The following is a 17,593-nucleotide window of genomic DNA, read 5'->3' on the forward strand; positions in this document are numbered from 1 at the left end:
AAAATTGTAAACAATTTTATAATAAATGTTCCATTAGGTCTGAAAATTATATACTGCACATGTCTATGAAATATACTGGATTGTTATACACTGTGCATGTCTATGAAATATACTGGATTATTTTACTATTACATTTGTACTGGCTGTTTGTATTTTACTATACAACATTTGTATTTACTGTTTTGTTAAAGATAGATAATTTCCTCATTAAAAAATAATGTACACCAATTTATTAAAAATTACTTGCAAATATGTTCTCTTGACCTGTCCAATATCATATGTGCAACCATACAACATAGTAATAGTAGTTATATCATTGTTTGGGTGTTTTCTTTGAGATGGCACAATGATTAAGATACTGTTTGGGAAGAGCAGAATTCTAGTGGTGGGAACAAATGATTCAAAACAGTTGATTCAGTCAGTTATTGGGAAATAATCAACTCATCTGGATGTAGTTTTTTGTATCAGTTTAATTATTGTAGTGGTAAATGTTATTTAATATATCAACACATCAAAAACTTGAAACTTCCTGGCAGATTAAAACTGTGTACCCGACCGAGACTCGGACTCGGGACCTTTACCTTTTGCGGGCAAGTGCTCTACCATCTCAGCTACTGAAGCACGACTCACGCCCGTACTCACAGCTTTACTTCTGCCAGTATCTCGTCTCCTACCTTCCAAACTTTACAGAAGCTCTCCTGCAAACCTTGCAGAACTAGCACTCCTGAAAGAAAGGATACTGCAAAGACATGGCTTAGCCACAGCCTGGGGGATGTTTCCAGAATGAGATTTTCTCTCTGCAGCGGAGTGTACACTGATATGAAACTTCCTGGCAGATTAAAACTGTGTGCCCGACCGAGACTCGAACTTGGGACCTTTGCCTTTCGTGGGCAAGTGCTCTACCATCTGAGCTACCGAAGCACGACTCACGCCCGGTACTCACAGCTTTACTTCTGGCAGTATTTCGTCTCCTACCTTCCAAACTTTACAGAAGCCCTCCTGCGAACCTTGCAGAACTAGCACTCCTGAAAGAAAGGATACTGCGGAGACATGGCTTAGCCACAGCCTGGGGGATGTTTCCAGAATGAGTTTTTCACTCTGCAGCGGAGTGTGCGCTGATATGAAACTTCCTGGCAGATTAAAACTGTGTGCCCGATCGAAACTCATTCTGGAAACATCCCCCAGGCTGTGGCAAAGCTATGTCTCTGCAGTATCCTTTCTTTCAGGAGTGCTAGTTCTGCAAGAGTCGCAGGAGAGATTCTGTAAAGTTGGAAGGTAGGAGATGAGATACTGGCAGAAGTAAAGCTGTGAGTACCGGGCGTGAGTCATGCTTCAGTAGCTCAAATGGTAGAGCACTTGCCCGCGAAAGGCAAAGGTCCCGAGTTCAAGTCTCGGTCGGGCACACAGTTTTAATCTGCCAGGAAGTTTCATATCAGTGTACACTCCACTGCAGAGTGAAAATCTCATTCTGGAAACATCCCCCAAGCTGTGGCTAAGCCATGTCTCCGCAGTATCCTTTCTTTCAGGAGTGCTAGTTCTGCAAGGTTCGCAGGAGGGCTTCTGTAAAGTTTGGAAGGTAGGAGATGAGATACTGGCAGAAGTAAAGCTGTGAGTACCGTGCGTGAGTTGTGCTTCAGTAGCTCAGATGGTAGAGCACTTGCCAGCGAAAGGCAAAGGTCCCAAGTTCGAGTCTCAGTCGGGCACACAGTTTTAATCTGCCAGGAAGTTTCATATCAGCGTACACTCTGCTGCAGAGTGAAAATCTCATTCTGGAAACATCAAAAACTTTTCTACTCTATCAGTGAAAGATATTTGTGGAGAAACATGATTTTAATTAGTAGTAAAACAAGAACTGCCCATTATGTGGACATTTTTTTGGATTTATGTGCAGACATGAAAGGAGAAATGTGAGCACAGTGCATCAACAAGATGCAACGATAAGCGAGTGTCTTTGCTTGCAATGGAGAAGTCATTTACACTTCCCAGTCATGTACAGGGGATGCTGTGGACTCCTGAGAAGAAGCTGACTGATGACAATGTGCTAGCCCCACAACAAAAGAGTCTGTATTATGCAATCTCATACTTACTATCTGTCATTCATTGATTTATCATGTCAAGACTGGCTAGGAGCATGTTGTGAATGAGCTATCTATTCACTTAAGTTGTAATAGTTTATGAAAATCTTAAATACAGAAGAGTTCTTTAAAAAGTGGTTATATGTTTTCATAGCTGGTCGATAGTAAATGCAGGCTCACGTACACCCCTCAATACTCTGCAGATGGTGACAGAGCTCCATGGTACAGTTATTGGCACTGCATAGCAGGACCATTGCTTCATGAATCAATGAACATGCAACCATAAGAAGATATTCAATGTAACCAGTATTATGAACAACATCAATGAAATATCACTTCACGAAGTAGCAACAGACTGCAATGCAGATACAGACATGAGCCACCATAGTATTTCGTAGATCATTCCTCCTCTTCAGTAAAACCAGTTTATGGGAGCAACAGGGTAAAATCAATCAGTCTAGTTGATTATAGTTTTACATACCAGCTGGACTATTCATTCATTCTTTTGAGTGAAACCAGTGTCTGGAAGCAACCAAATGAAAACTATCAACAAAGTCTGTTGCAATTTTGCATACTGACTGAATTTTTCATTCTTTCTTTTCAAGTGAAACCAATGTGCAGCTTTCTCAGTTGAACCATGTATTTGTTCTTTCAACTGAAACCACTCTTGATTGTTTTAGCTGACTCAGCTATAAATTCATACTTCTGAATGAAACCAGTCTCTAGAACTCTCAGTAATTGAACTAAAGTAGTAGTATATGACCACATACACATACACATACCGCAGAGGGAATGTGAAGATATTTCAGAGGGTATGCCAAGTTAAAATAAGCGTTATACATATTCACTTAATTATATACTGAGTTTTCTTCTTTTCATCATTTAAAACAATTCTTCTGAAAAGTGACAGCATATGCTTAAAAAGGAAGTGATTAATTCACCAAACAATTTAAAACATTGTATGGTATATGCTTTTTGTTCTTGTCATCTCATCATTTAGCAAACGAGAATTAGGTGATGGCTTCAAACTACTGGGAAAGTGGGAGAGAGAGCATCAGTAAATTTAAATAAAAAATTGATTGTTCATTTATTTAAACACAAATTTAGAATGTAGCACATGTTATTAACTTTCCCAAATGAAGCAAAAATCCGATTTAATGCCAGAAGTATGAAAAAATTATGTTTAAGTAAATAAATACATAAATTTGGAAAATACATCTTTATAAATAGTTTTTATTCACCTCTCCTTGATATAAGATGTATTATTAGTATCTAAAAAGGTAGACAACCAAATCATGCTTTATTTATAACCCAAAAGGCCGGAAAAGTATTTAAGTGAAATTACCCAAACTCATAGAGTGAATGGAAACACTGATGTAACTGAAGTAACTGATGTAACTGAAGTAAGCAACAGAGAGTTGTGTCAGCCACTTTTCTCACATTGAGTGAAACCTTCCAAACCCAGAGAGTCTTTGAGAAATATTCATATAGCTCATGTGGTTGGAGACACTAGTTTCATTTGGTTGTTTCATCTGACCAGAAACACTGACTGGAAAAAAAAGAACAGTGTACTGGTTAGTCTGCATTAATACCAGTTAAATTTCCAGTTACTATGGAATTCAAAGAAGTTAAGTCATTAGAGATAGACAGCACATATCCCATGCAGTCATCTTAATTTAGGATCTTTGTCAAACAGACTTTTCAGGCAACCATTAACACCACTGGCATACCTGGAAAAATACATGATTACACAGTGCTGTCTTATATAATTATTTATTTACAACCAGTTTTGATCATAGACCATCTTCACAGTGGAACAATTATCAATATCAACATGATATGACATAAGTGTTTTCAACTGTGCAGGATAATATGGTCAAGTTAAAATTTGAGAAACATTTAACATAGGTATTCAGTATCTGAGCAATGGCTCGATCAACAGCCAGTATTTCACTTGCTATTGATCAAGCCATAGTTTTGGTACTGAATACCTATTTTAAATGTTTCTCGTGTTTTGACTTGACCATGTTGTTCGATATGCTTGAAGATATGTATGTCTTGTAATGTTGACATTTTTCTGCTGTGAAGATGGTCTATGACCGAAGCAAGTTGTAAATAAATACTTTTATTAGACAGTGCTGTGTCATTGTGCATTTTTATAGGTTTTTTGTATCTTCCAAAATCATTTCACTGAAATATCAGGAAGGTCATCTATATCCCGCACTCTTGGCAGCCAATCTGAGCTTATGATTACTCTTATTTGATCATGTTATCAAAATACATATTTTTCTCAAGCATTTGTTTGTTTATAATTTTCTGAAATCTTGTCACTACTCTTCCTCTGCATAAGTCATGTCAGTAGGATGGAATTTTTCCTAAAGTATATAGGTTCAAATATTCTAAATGTATGGAACACAAGACAAGGACAATTTGTTTGTTAGCAATCAAATGTTCACTGTTTGTAGTTGGTCTGCTTTTCCTTAGGCTTACCTTTTCAACTTTTTCGTTTTTTGAACTACCACATTCAAAACCTTGAGAATCAGTATTACGTGCATGCTTGTCATAGTCTTGCCACAATCATGGCTTAAATAAGTGCACTTCATCTGAATCATATTTTAAAAATATTGTGAAGTTAACAAAATGACACAAGAACGTTACACACAGTCCCAAATGAGAAAGCAGTTATAATTTCCGACAACACTTCAGAGCCTAACATATTATGATACATGATAATATAGTATCTTGTTTTAAGTAAATTATCTCTTGGAATCTGATGCATCTTTTATTACTTCCCAGAGTGCAGTCATAATCGATCCTATGAGTTGTATGCTGAGTCAATCACATCTTCTGCTTTTGTCAGCTATCAGTGTGATAGTTGGAATAATTTTCAAAATGGAAACTGCAATGGAAATGCTCAAGTGGCAATGGGTGCTCCCACCCCACCTGGGTTAGTATTACTGTAATTAGTTGAAATAGTTGTACAAAAACTTTCTAAGTATGTTATAAACATTCACAAAAATCAAATCTTCAGTCAAGATGGATTTTTTCATGTTTTAATGCATGGTTTAGTGAAACAGTAGTATCAATAACATACTTTTTACCTTACTCATTGCTTGTTGTTTTCTTTTATAATGATGGATCAAACACTTCTATTTTTGTCTGTTTTCAAATAATGTCTAAATATATTAATAGAAACAGAGGTATAACATGTCATAAAATTTGTTGATTTGAATATGAGGCATTTCTAATACCATACTTTGAAAAGAAAATAGGTTCTTTTACCATTTGATTTCATATAAGCTCTTAGTTGAGTTTGACAGTTGCCAGAATAGAGTAAATTGATATTTAACCTAATGATAGTAAACCAAATAAACCAAAATAAATATTGAAATGATGGATTTCACATAGCTGAAGGGCAACGTATAATAAATACATTAAATGCCTCCATTGACATTAATTTTGTAGTAAACTTTTTCAGTATTTCTCAGTAGACTTTATGCAGTGGAATCAGATCTCCTGTTTATGAGAGGAAATAAACCCATTGACAGATTGAAGAAAAATAACATGAGAGAACTTATTTTATTAATTATGTTTAAGAAGACTATATATTATATAGATACTAAAGTTATAACAAAGTCATAGATATAATTGCTATTGTACATAGACTAAGAGCTAACTAGGCTAAACTCTTTGCATATTTGACTCCACACATCCATTTTGTGCTGTATAATGTTAGATACGAAGTTATTATAACAAGTAAATCCTGCTGGTGGTTTGTTGTAGGACAACTGGAACATTCTACCTAAAAACTAATGGCGCACCTCCGTATGCCCAAGGATAAGGCACTCAACTGTGGTGGTCTACAAAACCAGGATTCTGGCTATTTTTACAGCTGATTCTATTCTCATTTCTACTCTCATCTGAATCATCATGTGAACTAAAAGAGTTGAAGGAGGCTTCTAAATAAAGAAAGAAGTTACTTCTCTTACCACAGTGTAAAACATTAAATAATAAAGAAAATGTGACACTATTTGTTGTATTTATTTATTTCTGGCCTACTCTATGCAAACCAAGACTGCACAAGCCAAAGGAATGTACTAGATGCAAAATATGAAAGCTATATGGTGACTACAAATTAAGAAATATTATATAGATACTAAAGTTATAACAAAGTCATAGATATAATTGCTATTGTACATAGACTAAGAGCTAACTAGGCTAAACTCTTTGCATAGTAGCACATTGACTCCTATCCTACATTTACATACAATCACTGCAAACACTGTAAAGTGCATTGAAGAGAGTACTTAGCACAGTACCATATGTTATGGCCTTTTCTCATTCCAGTCATGTTTGGAGCAGGGGAAGAATGCTTAAATGCATCTGTGCCCAGTGTAATTAATCTAACCTTGTTTTCACCATCTGATGCTGAATTAGATTTCTAGATTCTCCACTTAAAACTGGTTCTTAAAACTTTATAGGTAGGATTTCAGGTGATAATTGACATCTTTCCATTAGTGTCTGCCAGTTCAGGTTTTTTTAAAGCTTTTGTGACCCCCTACCATGAGTAAAAAAAAAAACAGTGACCATTCATGCTGCCCTTCTTTGAATATGTTCAATATTGTGCATTAATTATATTTCAAATGGACCCAAACACCTGAACAGTATTCAAAGATAGTGGTACATAAACACTATGTAAAAAGACTCATTTGATACTGACTGGATTTTCCCAGTATCCCACCAGTGAATCAAAGTTTATCACCTGCTTTACCTGCTGTTGAGCCTACATGCTCATTTTTTTTTTCATATTCATACAGAGTATTATACCTGTGAGTTTGTGTGATAATATGATATTTTGTGAAGTGTACAGCTTCATATTTGTGTACATTTAAATCAAGACTTTTGCACCACACAGTAATAAAATCAAAAACTGATTGGATATATGTGTAGCTATCTTTATTATAGATAACTCCATCATCAGGATAAATCTAAAGTTTCTGTAAATATTGTCTGCCATCTCATTACTCCAAAGGTCATCATACACTACACTGTGGCGCACCCGATGTCATTTTTCCATCTGTCTATGACTCTCTATCCAAGATAACATGCTGTAGCCTTGCTACCAAAATATCATCAACCCAGTCACAAATTTTCTTTAATAACCCATCTGATGGTAGTTTTGCTACTGAACATTGATGTGGTACTGAGTTAAATGATTTTCGAAGTAAAGAAATACTGCACCCATCTGACTGCCTTGATCCACTTGATTGTCTTGATCCACCTCATCACCTTGACTCATGGCATTCATGACATCAAGTGAGAAGAGTGTAACTTGGGTTTCACATGTTTGGAATCCAGGGTTTTTTGCATGGAGGTCATTCTCTCTGTGATATCCCATTATGTTTGAGCACTAAATACGTTTCAGTATTCTATATCAGATAGACATCAGTGAGATTCGACAGTACTTTTATGGATCACTTCTGCTTCCCTTCATCTAGACGGAAGTGACCTGCACTTTCTTCCAACCATTGGGCTTTTTTTTCTTTTGTTCAGTGGATCTATGGTGTACCATGCTTAAAATGGAGCTAACTTCATTGCAAATTCTGTATGGAATCTGATACAGATTCCACTGAGCACTGGAGCCTTGTTTAACTTCAGTAATTTCAGTTGTTTGCAAACACACTTGAGCACTGTGATCAGCCACAATTGTCATGTGTAGATAAAGAAGTATAATTCTAGAATTCTGAGCTAAAAAACATGAGTTAAGTTTAACTATTTGTATTTTTACTATACCTAAGTAACATGACCTGTGAAGAACACACAAACTATGAACTACATGTTAATAACTGGGAAAGGTGAAGTAATTTCCCTGATAATTGAAGTGTGTGGCAAAGCTTGTAAGGAGGAGGATACATCTGCCCTAGACTACAACTACAGGTCTTTTTTAAGATAAAGGACCACTATACAAGTGTTTATGGATGTAGTTCATTATTCTTTTGATTAATAATTGCCACACACAGACTTTCATTCATTCTGCATTAGTCTGTCATTTTTGTGTTACAATGTACAAGGCTAAGGAAACAAAATAGATGCTTTTGAATCATTTATCACAGGATTGGCTCCACATACATTAGTTATCACCAAATTTTACTTATTCATTTGAGACAGTGCTCCCAAATTAGTGTAGAGCAATACTTGTTTGATTGATATGTGTTAATAGCAATAATAAAACAGGAAGGATGAACAGTTCTCCAGTGTTGGCTGAGTACCACTGCTGTGTGACAATAGCTATTTAAGACTAAGTACGTCTGAGTTTGTAAGGAAAGAAATGTCATTTTTGGTGATACAACTTATGAAAGGGGTATACAACCTGACCAAAGGAAAGTGAAAGTGGTACCAGATTCCCTAGCAACTAAAAACAGAAATTAATTGAAAGCAATGTTTGGTTTATTTAGATACTACAGAAAATTGTGACTGACCAATAATTTAATCATCCTCATTCAGGTACTTCATTAAAGGAAAATGTTGTGTGGGATTGGACATGAGTGTGAAGAGACTTTTCAAAAAAAGAGAGAATTAGTTAGCAGTAAGTTGTTGTACCATCCAGACTTTTATTTGCAGTTTGTATGAGCACTGACTCAAGTTGGGGTTTGAAGTCATGTAGATAATAAAACCAGATGAGGTTATGGGACACTGAACAGTTGCTTTTGCTAGCAGGTTTTTACATGCTCTAGTGAAAAATTATTACACATCCAAATTGGAGGCACTTGCCATTGTATTTGGTTTGCAAAAATTTTGAGGATATTTGTTGGGGCACAAAACACGAAGTCAAGTTTTCTACAGTGGTGGAGGCTATACATCCTAGTTTGGTCAGATGGGTCTTGTATTTGTAGCAGTTTGATGTGCAAATTAGATACATAAAGTGAAAGATAACATAATTGTGACTGCTCTTCATAGAATGACAGCAGGCAAAATGAAATTATGACAGTTATTACGTAAATGAGGTGAAATAAGATTATTTAATTTACAGGGTTTAAAAGCTGAAAGATTGATTAGAGATATTTGTAAGCACATGAGAAGAGAACAAAATGAAGATTGAAATTTGAAATTAGTTAAACTGTATTAAAATATTCAGATGGAAACCCAAAAGAAAGACAGTATTATGCTATACACAAGAGGCTATTATTCAGGAGGAAATCTTTGGATAAACAAGTGTGGAAGTTGTGTTTTTCCTAAGCAACAGTTGATAAGTTCATTGATTATCTATACAACAGTTGTGGTCATAATAGGATCAGGAAAACTGTGGCTAAAATAATAATATTAAACAGCCCCTGGAAAGGATAAATAAGAGGTTAGCTGTGGATGCAAAAGGAACCAAAGAGTAAAGTTCACAGTACTGTCCTCAAAAGAATTAATGCAATCAGTACTCTGTAATGCCACAAAGGAATTTTTATTTATTTTTATTTATTTCATATTCCATTAATCCATATTGTGATAAATTACATGAATGTGGAACGAGTCACAGTTACATAAGACAGATATAATACAAGTATACAAAATGGCAAAAATGCACCATAAAATGATGAGTAAGCTTGATGGTTAAAATCAAATCAAAGTGTAGCTCAAGCAACATAAAACAGCTACTTAACAAGAAAATATAGTTCATTGTCCAACTTAAACAGTTAAAGGTGTGTTATAGCAAAACACATTAAAACAAAGTTTTGGGATTGTAAATACCGGCTGGCGATTGCTACGGGTTCTGAACCTACCCTCTCCCGGGTTTTACACTGTACGCAGAAGGGTTGGTCAGTTCGTCCATCCACTAAGACTTCTGATCCATTGCGGAACTACTACGCTTTGCGTTGCTGCCTCACGGCTAGGGATGGTGTTATCCTCTTTTCCACCAAAAATGCTTCGCCGCATGTTGTGGTACCTGTGCCTTTGCGTGCTACGGTCTTGCGCCTCCTTCACCAAGGGCACTGGGGTGTCTCTCACACAAAATATCTGGCATGCTGTCATGTGTACTCGCCCGGCATCAACTCTGAAATTGCACACATAGTCGCTGCCTGCGGCCCTTGGGCGTCATAGGCCGCCCCCCCAAAGTCATCTTTGTCACCGTGGCCTTCACCTGAGAAGCCGTGAGAGCGTATTCATGCTGACTTCGTGGGACCTTTTTTAGGTATTTATTGGCTTCTCGTTATTGACACCTACTCTAACTTTCCTTTCATTGTCCGTTGCACGTCGCCTACCACCGCGGCAACCACCAATGCTCTAGCTTGCATTTTCTCTTTGGAAGGCCTTCCCTCCACTCTTGTTACTGATAATAGTCTGCAATTTGCCTCTTCCAATTTTGCGGATTTTGTGCCTGTCATGGCATCATGCATGTCACAGCCCCTCCGTTCCATCCACAGTCAAACGGTGAGGCTGAATGACTGGTCCGCATGTTTAAGGGTCAGATGAGGAAACTCCTGACTTCTTCTTCTGCTGATGATGTGCTTGTCCTATTTCTGGCTTCTTACCATTTCACCCACACGGGCAGCGACAGCCCGGCTGAGCTCTTACATGGCCGACAGCCCCGCACGCTTCTTCATCTTTTGCGGCCTTCCACCTCACAGCCACGGGTGCCTTCGCTTGGCCGGTTCACTGGTGATGACCTTGTATGGATATCGGGATATGGCAGGCGGACAAAATGGAGTCCTGGCCGCATCTTACGACACCGAGGCCGACGCCTGTATGAAATCCAGACGGACACAAGTCTTGCAGTGCGTCATTCAGACCAGCTTCGGCCTCGTGAGCCTGCAACGCCTGTTCTGGATGCTACTACACTGCCTTCGACTCTACCAAATGCTTGGCATACTGGAATCTCTCATTACTCACAACGCAGTCCTCTCACTATTATATCGGTGCCAGCACAAGAACTGATGCCACCAGGAGATGTGCCCATACAGGAACCAGATGACCATCATCTGTCGGAGCAACTTCTCCTAAGGATGCGGACACATCGCCCATGTCTCCTGTTATAACAACCGGACTTGCCGCAACAGGCAGATGGGTGCACGGGGCCCCAGCAGATTCGACCCCCACGTCTCCTGTCATCTCGACCCGTTATCATCGGGGACACTTCCATCCGTACGGGAAGCATCTTCCTCGAGACTTTACGGCCAGTCAAACAACACCTATGGACGTTAGCAATCTACGGGCCACCTCCATCAAGACCTGTGCAAAAAATTCAAAGGGGGGAAAAGTGTCGTGACTTGCCGATCTTTCAAAGTGCCGCCACACAGTTACGCGTGTCCTCTACATGCGGCGCTGTCTGCCAGCCATGCAGCAGCAGCGCCACCTAAGCGGCCAGCCAGCCAGTGGCCGCTAGACTTGGACTCAATTATGATTTGATTGTTAAAGTGAACACACGTCTTACTCTGTTTACTTGATCTGTGACTTTCATGTATTGCATCTTCCTTGAAATAGATTTGTTCAACTTGAAGTTATAACAAACCGGCCTTTAGTCAAAAAAAAATTTACTGCACAGAAGAGAGCTGTGAAATCATGAATCCAAGACATTCTTGCAGAAATCTGCATCATAAGTTACAAGTATTAACAGTCACCTCTCAATACATATTTTGTTTGATGACTTTTGTTTCTAATAACCAGTCTCTTGTGTCATGATCATGATACTAGGCCGAAAAATGATTTACATAGGAATCTGAAACATTTAAGTGTTGTGCAAAGAGCTGTTCATTATTCTGTCACAAAAATTTTGCACTTTCTTCCCCCAGATATTAAAGTTCACATTAATATCTTTCCTAGTTTTAAATGTAAATTAAGAGACTACCTAATGGGAAATTCCTTCTACTCTCTTGATGAGTACCTGCAGATAAAGCAACAATTGGTGTTTTTTTTTAATTGTATTGCCATTGGTATTTACAATTTTAAAACTTTGTTTTAATGTGTTTTACCCCCCCCCCCCCCCCCCCCCCCATGAACCATGGACCTTGCCATTGGTGGGGAGGCTTGCGTGCCTCAGCGATACAGATAGCCGTCCGTAGGTACAACCACAACGGAGGGGTATCTGTTGAGAGGCCAGACAAACATGTGGTTCCTGAAGAGGGGCAGCAGCATTTTCAGTAGTTGCAAGGGGAACAGTCTGGATGATTGACTGATCTGGCCTTGTAACAATAACCAAAACGGCCTTGCTCTTGGGTAAAATATTCCGGAGGTAAAATAGTCCCCCATTCGGATCTCCGGGCGGTGACTACTCAAGAGGATATCGTTATCAGGAGAAAGAAAACTGGCGTTCTACGGATCGGAGCGTGGAATGTCAGATCCCTTAATCGGGCAGGTAGGTTAGAAAATTTAAAAAGGGAAATGGATAGGTTAAAGTTAGATATAGTGGGAATTAGTGAAGTTTGGTGGCAGGAGGAACAAGACTTCTGGTCAGGTGACTACAGGGTTATAAACACAAAATCACATAGGGGTAATGCAGGAGTAGGTTTAATAATGAATAGGAAAATAGAAATGCGGGTAAGCTACTACAAACAGCACAGCAAACGCATTGTTGTGGCCAAGATAGATATGAAGCCCACACCTACTATAGTAGTACAAGTTTATATGCCAACTAGCTCTGCAGATAACGAAGAAATTGAAGAAATGTATGAGGAAATAAAAGAAATTATTCAGATAGTGAAGGGAGACGAAAATTTAATAGTCATGGGTGACTGGAATTCGAGTGTAGGAAAAGGGAGAGAAGGAAACATAGTAGGTGAATATGGATTGGGGCTAACAAATGAAAGAGGAAGCCGCCTGGTAGAATTTTGCACAGAGCATAACTTAATCATAGCTAACACTTGGTTTAAGAATCATGATAGAAGCTTGTATACATGGAAGAACCCTGGAGATACTAAAAGGTATCAGATAGATTATATAATGGTAAGACAGAGATTTAGGAACCAGGTTTTAAATTGTAAGACATTTCCAGGGGCAGATGTGGACACTGACCACAATCTATTGGTTATGACCTGTAGATTAAAACTGAAGAAACTGCAAAAAGGTGGGAATTTAAAGAGATGGGACCTGGATAAATTGAAAGAACCAGAGGTTGTACAGAGTTTCAGGGACAGCATAAGGGAAAGAAATACAGCAGAAGAAGAATGGGTAGCTTTGAGGGATGAAGTAGTGTAGGCAGCAGAGGATCAAGTAGGTTAAAAGACGAGGGCTAGTAGAAATCCTTGGGTAACAGAAGAAATATTGAATTTAATTGATGAAAGGAGAAAATATAAAAATGCAGTAAATGAAGCAGGCAAAAAGGAATACTAACGTCTCAAAAATGAGATCGACAGGAAGTGCAAAATGGCTAAGCAGGAATGGCTAGAGGACAAATGTAAGGATGTAGAGGCTTATCTCACTAGGGGTAAGATAGATACTGCCTACAGGAAAATTAAAGAGACCTTTGGAGATAAGAGAACCACTTGCATGAACATCAAGAGCTCAGATGGAAACCCAGTTCTAAGCAAAGAAGGGAAAGCAGAAAGGTGGAAGGAGTATATAGAGGGTCTATACAATGGCGATGTACTTGAGGACAATATTATAGAAATGGAAGAGGATGTAGATGAAGATGAAATGGGAGATACGATACTGCGTGAAGAGTTTGACAGAGCACTGAAAGACCTGAATCAAAACAAGGCCCCCCGGAGGTGACAACATTCCACTGGAACTACTGACGGCCTTGGGAGAGCCAGTCCTGACAAAAATCTACCATCTGGTGAGCAATATGTATGAAACAGGCGAAATACCCTCAGACTTCAAGAAGAATATAATAATTCCAATCCATAAGAAAGCAGGTGTTGACAGATGTGAAAATTACCGAACAATCAGTTTAATAAGCCACAGCTGCAAAATACTAACACGAATTCTTTACAGACGAATGGAAAAACTAGTAGCATCCGACCTCGGGGAAGATCAGTTTGGATTCCGTAGAAATACTGGAACACGTGAGGCAATACTGACCTTACGACTTATCTTAGAAGAAAGATTAAGGAAAGGCAAACCTACGTTTCTAGCATTTGTAGACTTAGAGAAAGCTTTTGACAATGTTGACTGGAATACTCTCTTTCAAATTCTAAAGGTGGCAGTGGTAAAATACAGGGAGCAAAAGGCTATTTACAATTTCTACAGAAACCAGATGGCAGTTATAAGATTCAAGGGACATGAAAGGGAAGCAGTGGTTGGGAAGGGAGTAAGACAGGGTTGTAGCCTCTCCCCAATGTTATTCAATCTGTATATTGAGCAAGCAGTAAAGGAAACAAAAGAAAAATTCGGAGTAGGTATTAAAATCCATGGAGAAGAAATAAAAACTTTGAGGTTCGCCGATGACATTGTAATTCTGTCAGAGACAGCAAAGGACTTGGAAGAGCAGTTGAACGGAATGGATGGTGTCTTGAAGGGAGGATATAAGATGAACACCAACAAAAGCAAAACGAGGATAATGGAATGTAGTCGAATTACGTCAGGTGATGTTGAGGGAATTAGATTAGGAAATGAGACACTTAAAGTAGTAAAGGAGTTGTGGTATTTGGGGAGCAAAATAACTGATGATGGTCGAAGTAGAGAGGAGATAAAATGTAGACTGGCAATGGCAAGAAAAGCGTTTCTGAAGAAGAGAAATTTGTTAACATCGAGTATAGATTTAAGTATCAGGAAGCCATTTCTGAAAGTATTTGTATGGAGTGTAGCCCTGTATGGAAGTGAAACATGGACGGTAAATAGTTTGGACAAGAAGAGAATAGAAGCTTTCGAAATGTGGTGCTACAGAAGAATGCTGAAGATTAGATGGGTAGATCACATAACTAATGAGGAAGTATTGAATAGGATTGGGGAGAAGAGAAGTTTGTGGCACAACTTGACGAGAGGAAGGGATCGGTTGGTAGGACATGTTCTGAGGCATCAAGGGATCACCAATTTAGTATTGGAGGGCAGCGTGGAGGGTAAAAATCGTGGGGGGAGAGCAAGAGATGAATACACTAAGCAGGTTCAGAAGGATGTAGGTTGCAGTAGGTACTGGGAGATGAAGAAGCTTGCACAGGATAGAGTAGCATGGAGAGCTGCATCAAACCGTCTCAGGACTGAAGACCACAACAACAACAACAACTATAAAACATCTTTAACTGTTTAATTTGGACAATGTACTATATTTGCTTGTTAAGTAGTTGTTTTATGTTACTTGAGCTACACTTTGATTTGATTTTAACCGTCAAGCTTTCTCATCATTTTATGGTGCATTTTTGCTATTTTATATACTTGTATTATATCTGCCTTATTCAATTGTGACTCATTCCACATTCACGTGATTTATCACAATATGGATTAATGGAATGTGAAATAAATAAAAATTCCTTTGTGGCATTAGGGAGTACTGATTGCATTAATCCTTTCAAGGGTAGTACTGTGAACTTTACTCTTTGGTACCTTTTGCATCCACAGCTAACATTTTATTTATCCTTTCCAGGGGCTGTTTAATAATATTATTTCATAAATTTTAGCCACAGTTTTCCTGATCCCATTATGACCACAACTCTCGTGTAGATAATCAAGGAACTTATCAACTGTTGCTTAGGGAAACACATCTTCCACACTTGTTTATCCTAAGATTTCCTCCTGAATAATAGCCTCTTGTGTTTAGCACAATATTGTCTTTCTTTTGGGTTTCCATCTGAATATTTTAATACTGTTTACCTATTTTCAAATTTCAATCTTCATTAGTTCTCTTCTCATGTGCTTACAAATCCATCTTATCAATCTTTCAGCTTTTAAACCCTGTAAATTAAATAATCTTATTTCACCTCACTTACGTAATGACCATCATAATTTCATTTTGCCTACTGTCATTTTAAGAAGAGCAGTCACAATTATATTGTCCTTCACTTTATGTATTTAATTTCCATATCAAACTACTGCAAATACAAGACCCATCTGACCAGTCTAGGTTGTATAACATTCACCACTGTAGAAAACTTGGCTTTGTGTTTTGTGCCCCAACAAAAGACCTCCACACACCGAACACAATGGCAAGTCCCTCCAATTTGGATGTATAATAATTTTTCACTAGAGCATGTAAAACCCTGCAAATGTTCAGTGTTCCACACCCTCATCTGGTTTTATTATCTACATGACTTCAAACCCCAACTTGAGTTAGTGCTCATACAAACTGCAAAGAAAAGTCTGAATGGTACAACAACTTACTGCTAATGAATTCTCTCTTTTTCTTGAAAAGTCTCTTCACACTCATGTCCAATTCCACACAACTTTTTCTTTAATGAAGTGCCTGAATGAGGATGATTAAATTATTGGTCAGTCACAAATTTTCTATAGTATTTAAATGAACCAAACATTGCTTTCAATTAATTTCTGTTTCTAGGTGCTAGGGAATCTGGTACCGCTTTCACTTTCCTTTGGTCAGGTTGTATAACTCTTTCATAAACTGTATCACCAAAAATGACATTTCTTTCCTTACAAACTCAGATTTACTTAGTTTTGAATTCATTACCTCATAATTAGCTACTGCCACACAACAGTGGTACTCAGCCACCACCGGAGTACAGTTCATCCTTCCTGTTTTAATGTTCCTATGAATACATATCAATCAAACAAGTATTGCTTGACACTAATTTGGGAGAACTGTCTCAAATGAACAGGTAAAATTTTGTGATAACTAATGTATGTGGAGCCAATCCTGTGATAAATGATTCAAAAGCATCTATTTTGTTTCCTTAACCTTGTACATTGTAACACAAAAATGACAGACTTCTGTAGAATGAATTTAAGTCTATGTGTGGTATGTGTGAATCAAAACAATAATGAGCTACATCCAATAACACTGGTATAATTGTTCTTTATCTTAAAAAAGACCTGTGGTTGTAGTCTAGGGCAGATGTATCCTCCTCCTTACAAGCTTTGCCACACACTTCAATTATCAGGGAAATTACTTCACCTTTCCCAGTTATTAACATGTAGTTCATAGTTTGTGTGTTCTTCACAGGTCATGTTACTTAGGTATAGTAAAAATACAAATAGTTAAACTTAACTCATGTTTTTTAGCTCAGAATTCTAGAATTATACTTCTTTATCTACACATGACAATTGTGGCTGATCACAGCGCTCAAGTGTGTTTGCAAACAACTGAAATTACTGAAGTTAAACAAGGCTCCAGTGCTCAGTGGAATCTGTATCAGATTCCATACAGAATTTGCAATGAAGTTAGCTCCATTTTAAGCATGGTACACCATAGATCCACTGAACAAAAGAAAAAAAAGCCCAATGGTTGGAAGAAAGCGCAGGTCACATCCGTCTAGATGAAGGGAAGCAGAAGTGATCCATAAAAGTACTGTCGAATCTCACTGATGTCTATCTGATATAGAATACTGAAACGTATTTAGTGCTCAAACATAATGGGGTATCACAGAGAGAATGACCTCCATGCAAGAAACGATGGATTCCAGAAACATGTGAAACCCAAGTTACAGTTT

At 38.0% G+C, this 17,593-nt stretch overlaps 1 protein-coding gene across 2 annotated transcripts in view; it reads left to right on the forward strand.

Annotated features, from left to right (window-relative positions):
• Positions 1-6,065, forward strand: part of LOC126092173 (lipase member H-like) — a 57,182-nt gene extending 51,117 nt beyond the window's left edge. For both annotated transcript variants that reach the window (XM_049907648.1, XM_049907649.1), the window contains exons 6-7: positions 4,872-5,022; positions 5,859-6,065. In XM_049907648.1, the coding sequence (XP_049763605.1) occupies positions 4,872-5,022; positions 5,859-5,916 (209 nt within the window). In that variant the 3' untranslated portion in view covers positions 5,917-6,065. The remainder of the gene's footprint in view (positions 1-4,871; positions 5,023-5,858) is intronic.
• Positions 6,066-17,593: the final 11,528 nt, after the last annotated feature.

The sequence above is a fragment of the Schistocerca cancellata genome, chromosome 7 (genome assembly GCF_023864275.1).
Source record: "Schistocerca cancellata isolate TAMUIC-IGC-003103 chromosome 7, iqSchCanc2.1, whole genome shotgun sequence".
In the NCBI taxonomy this organism is placed as follows: Eukaryota; Metazoa; Arthropoda; class Insecta; order Orthoptera; family Acrididae; genus Schistocerca; species Schistocerca cancellata.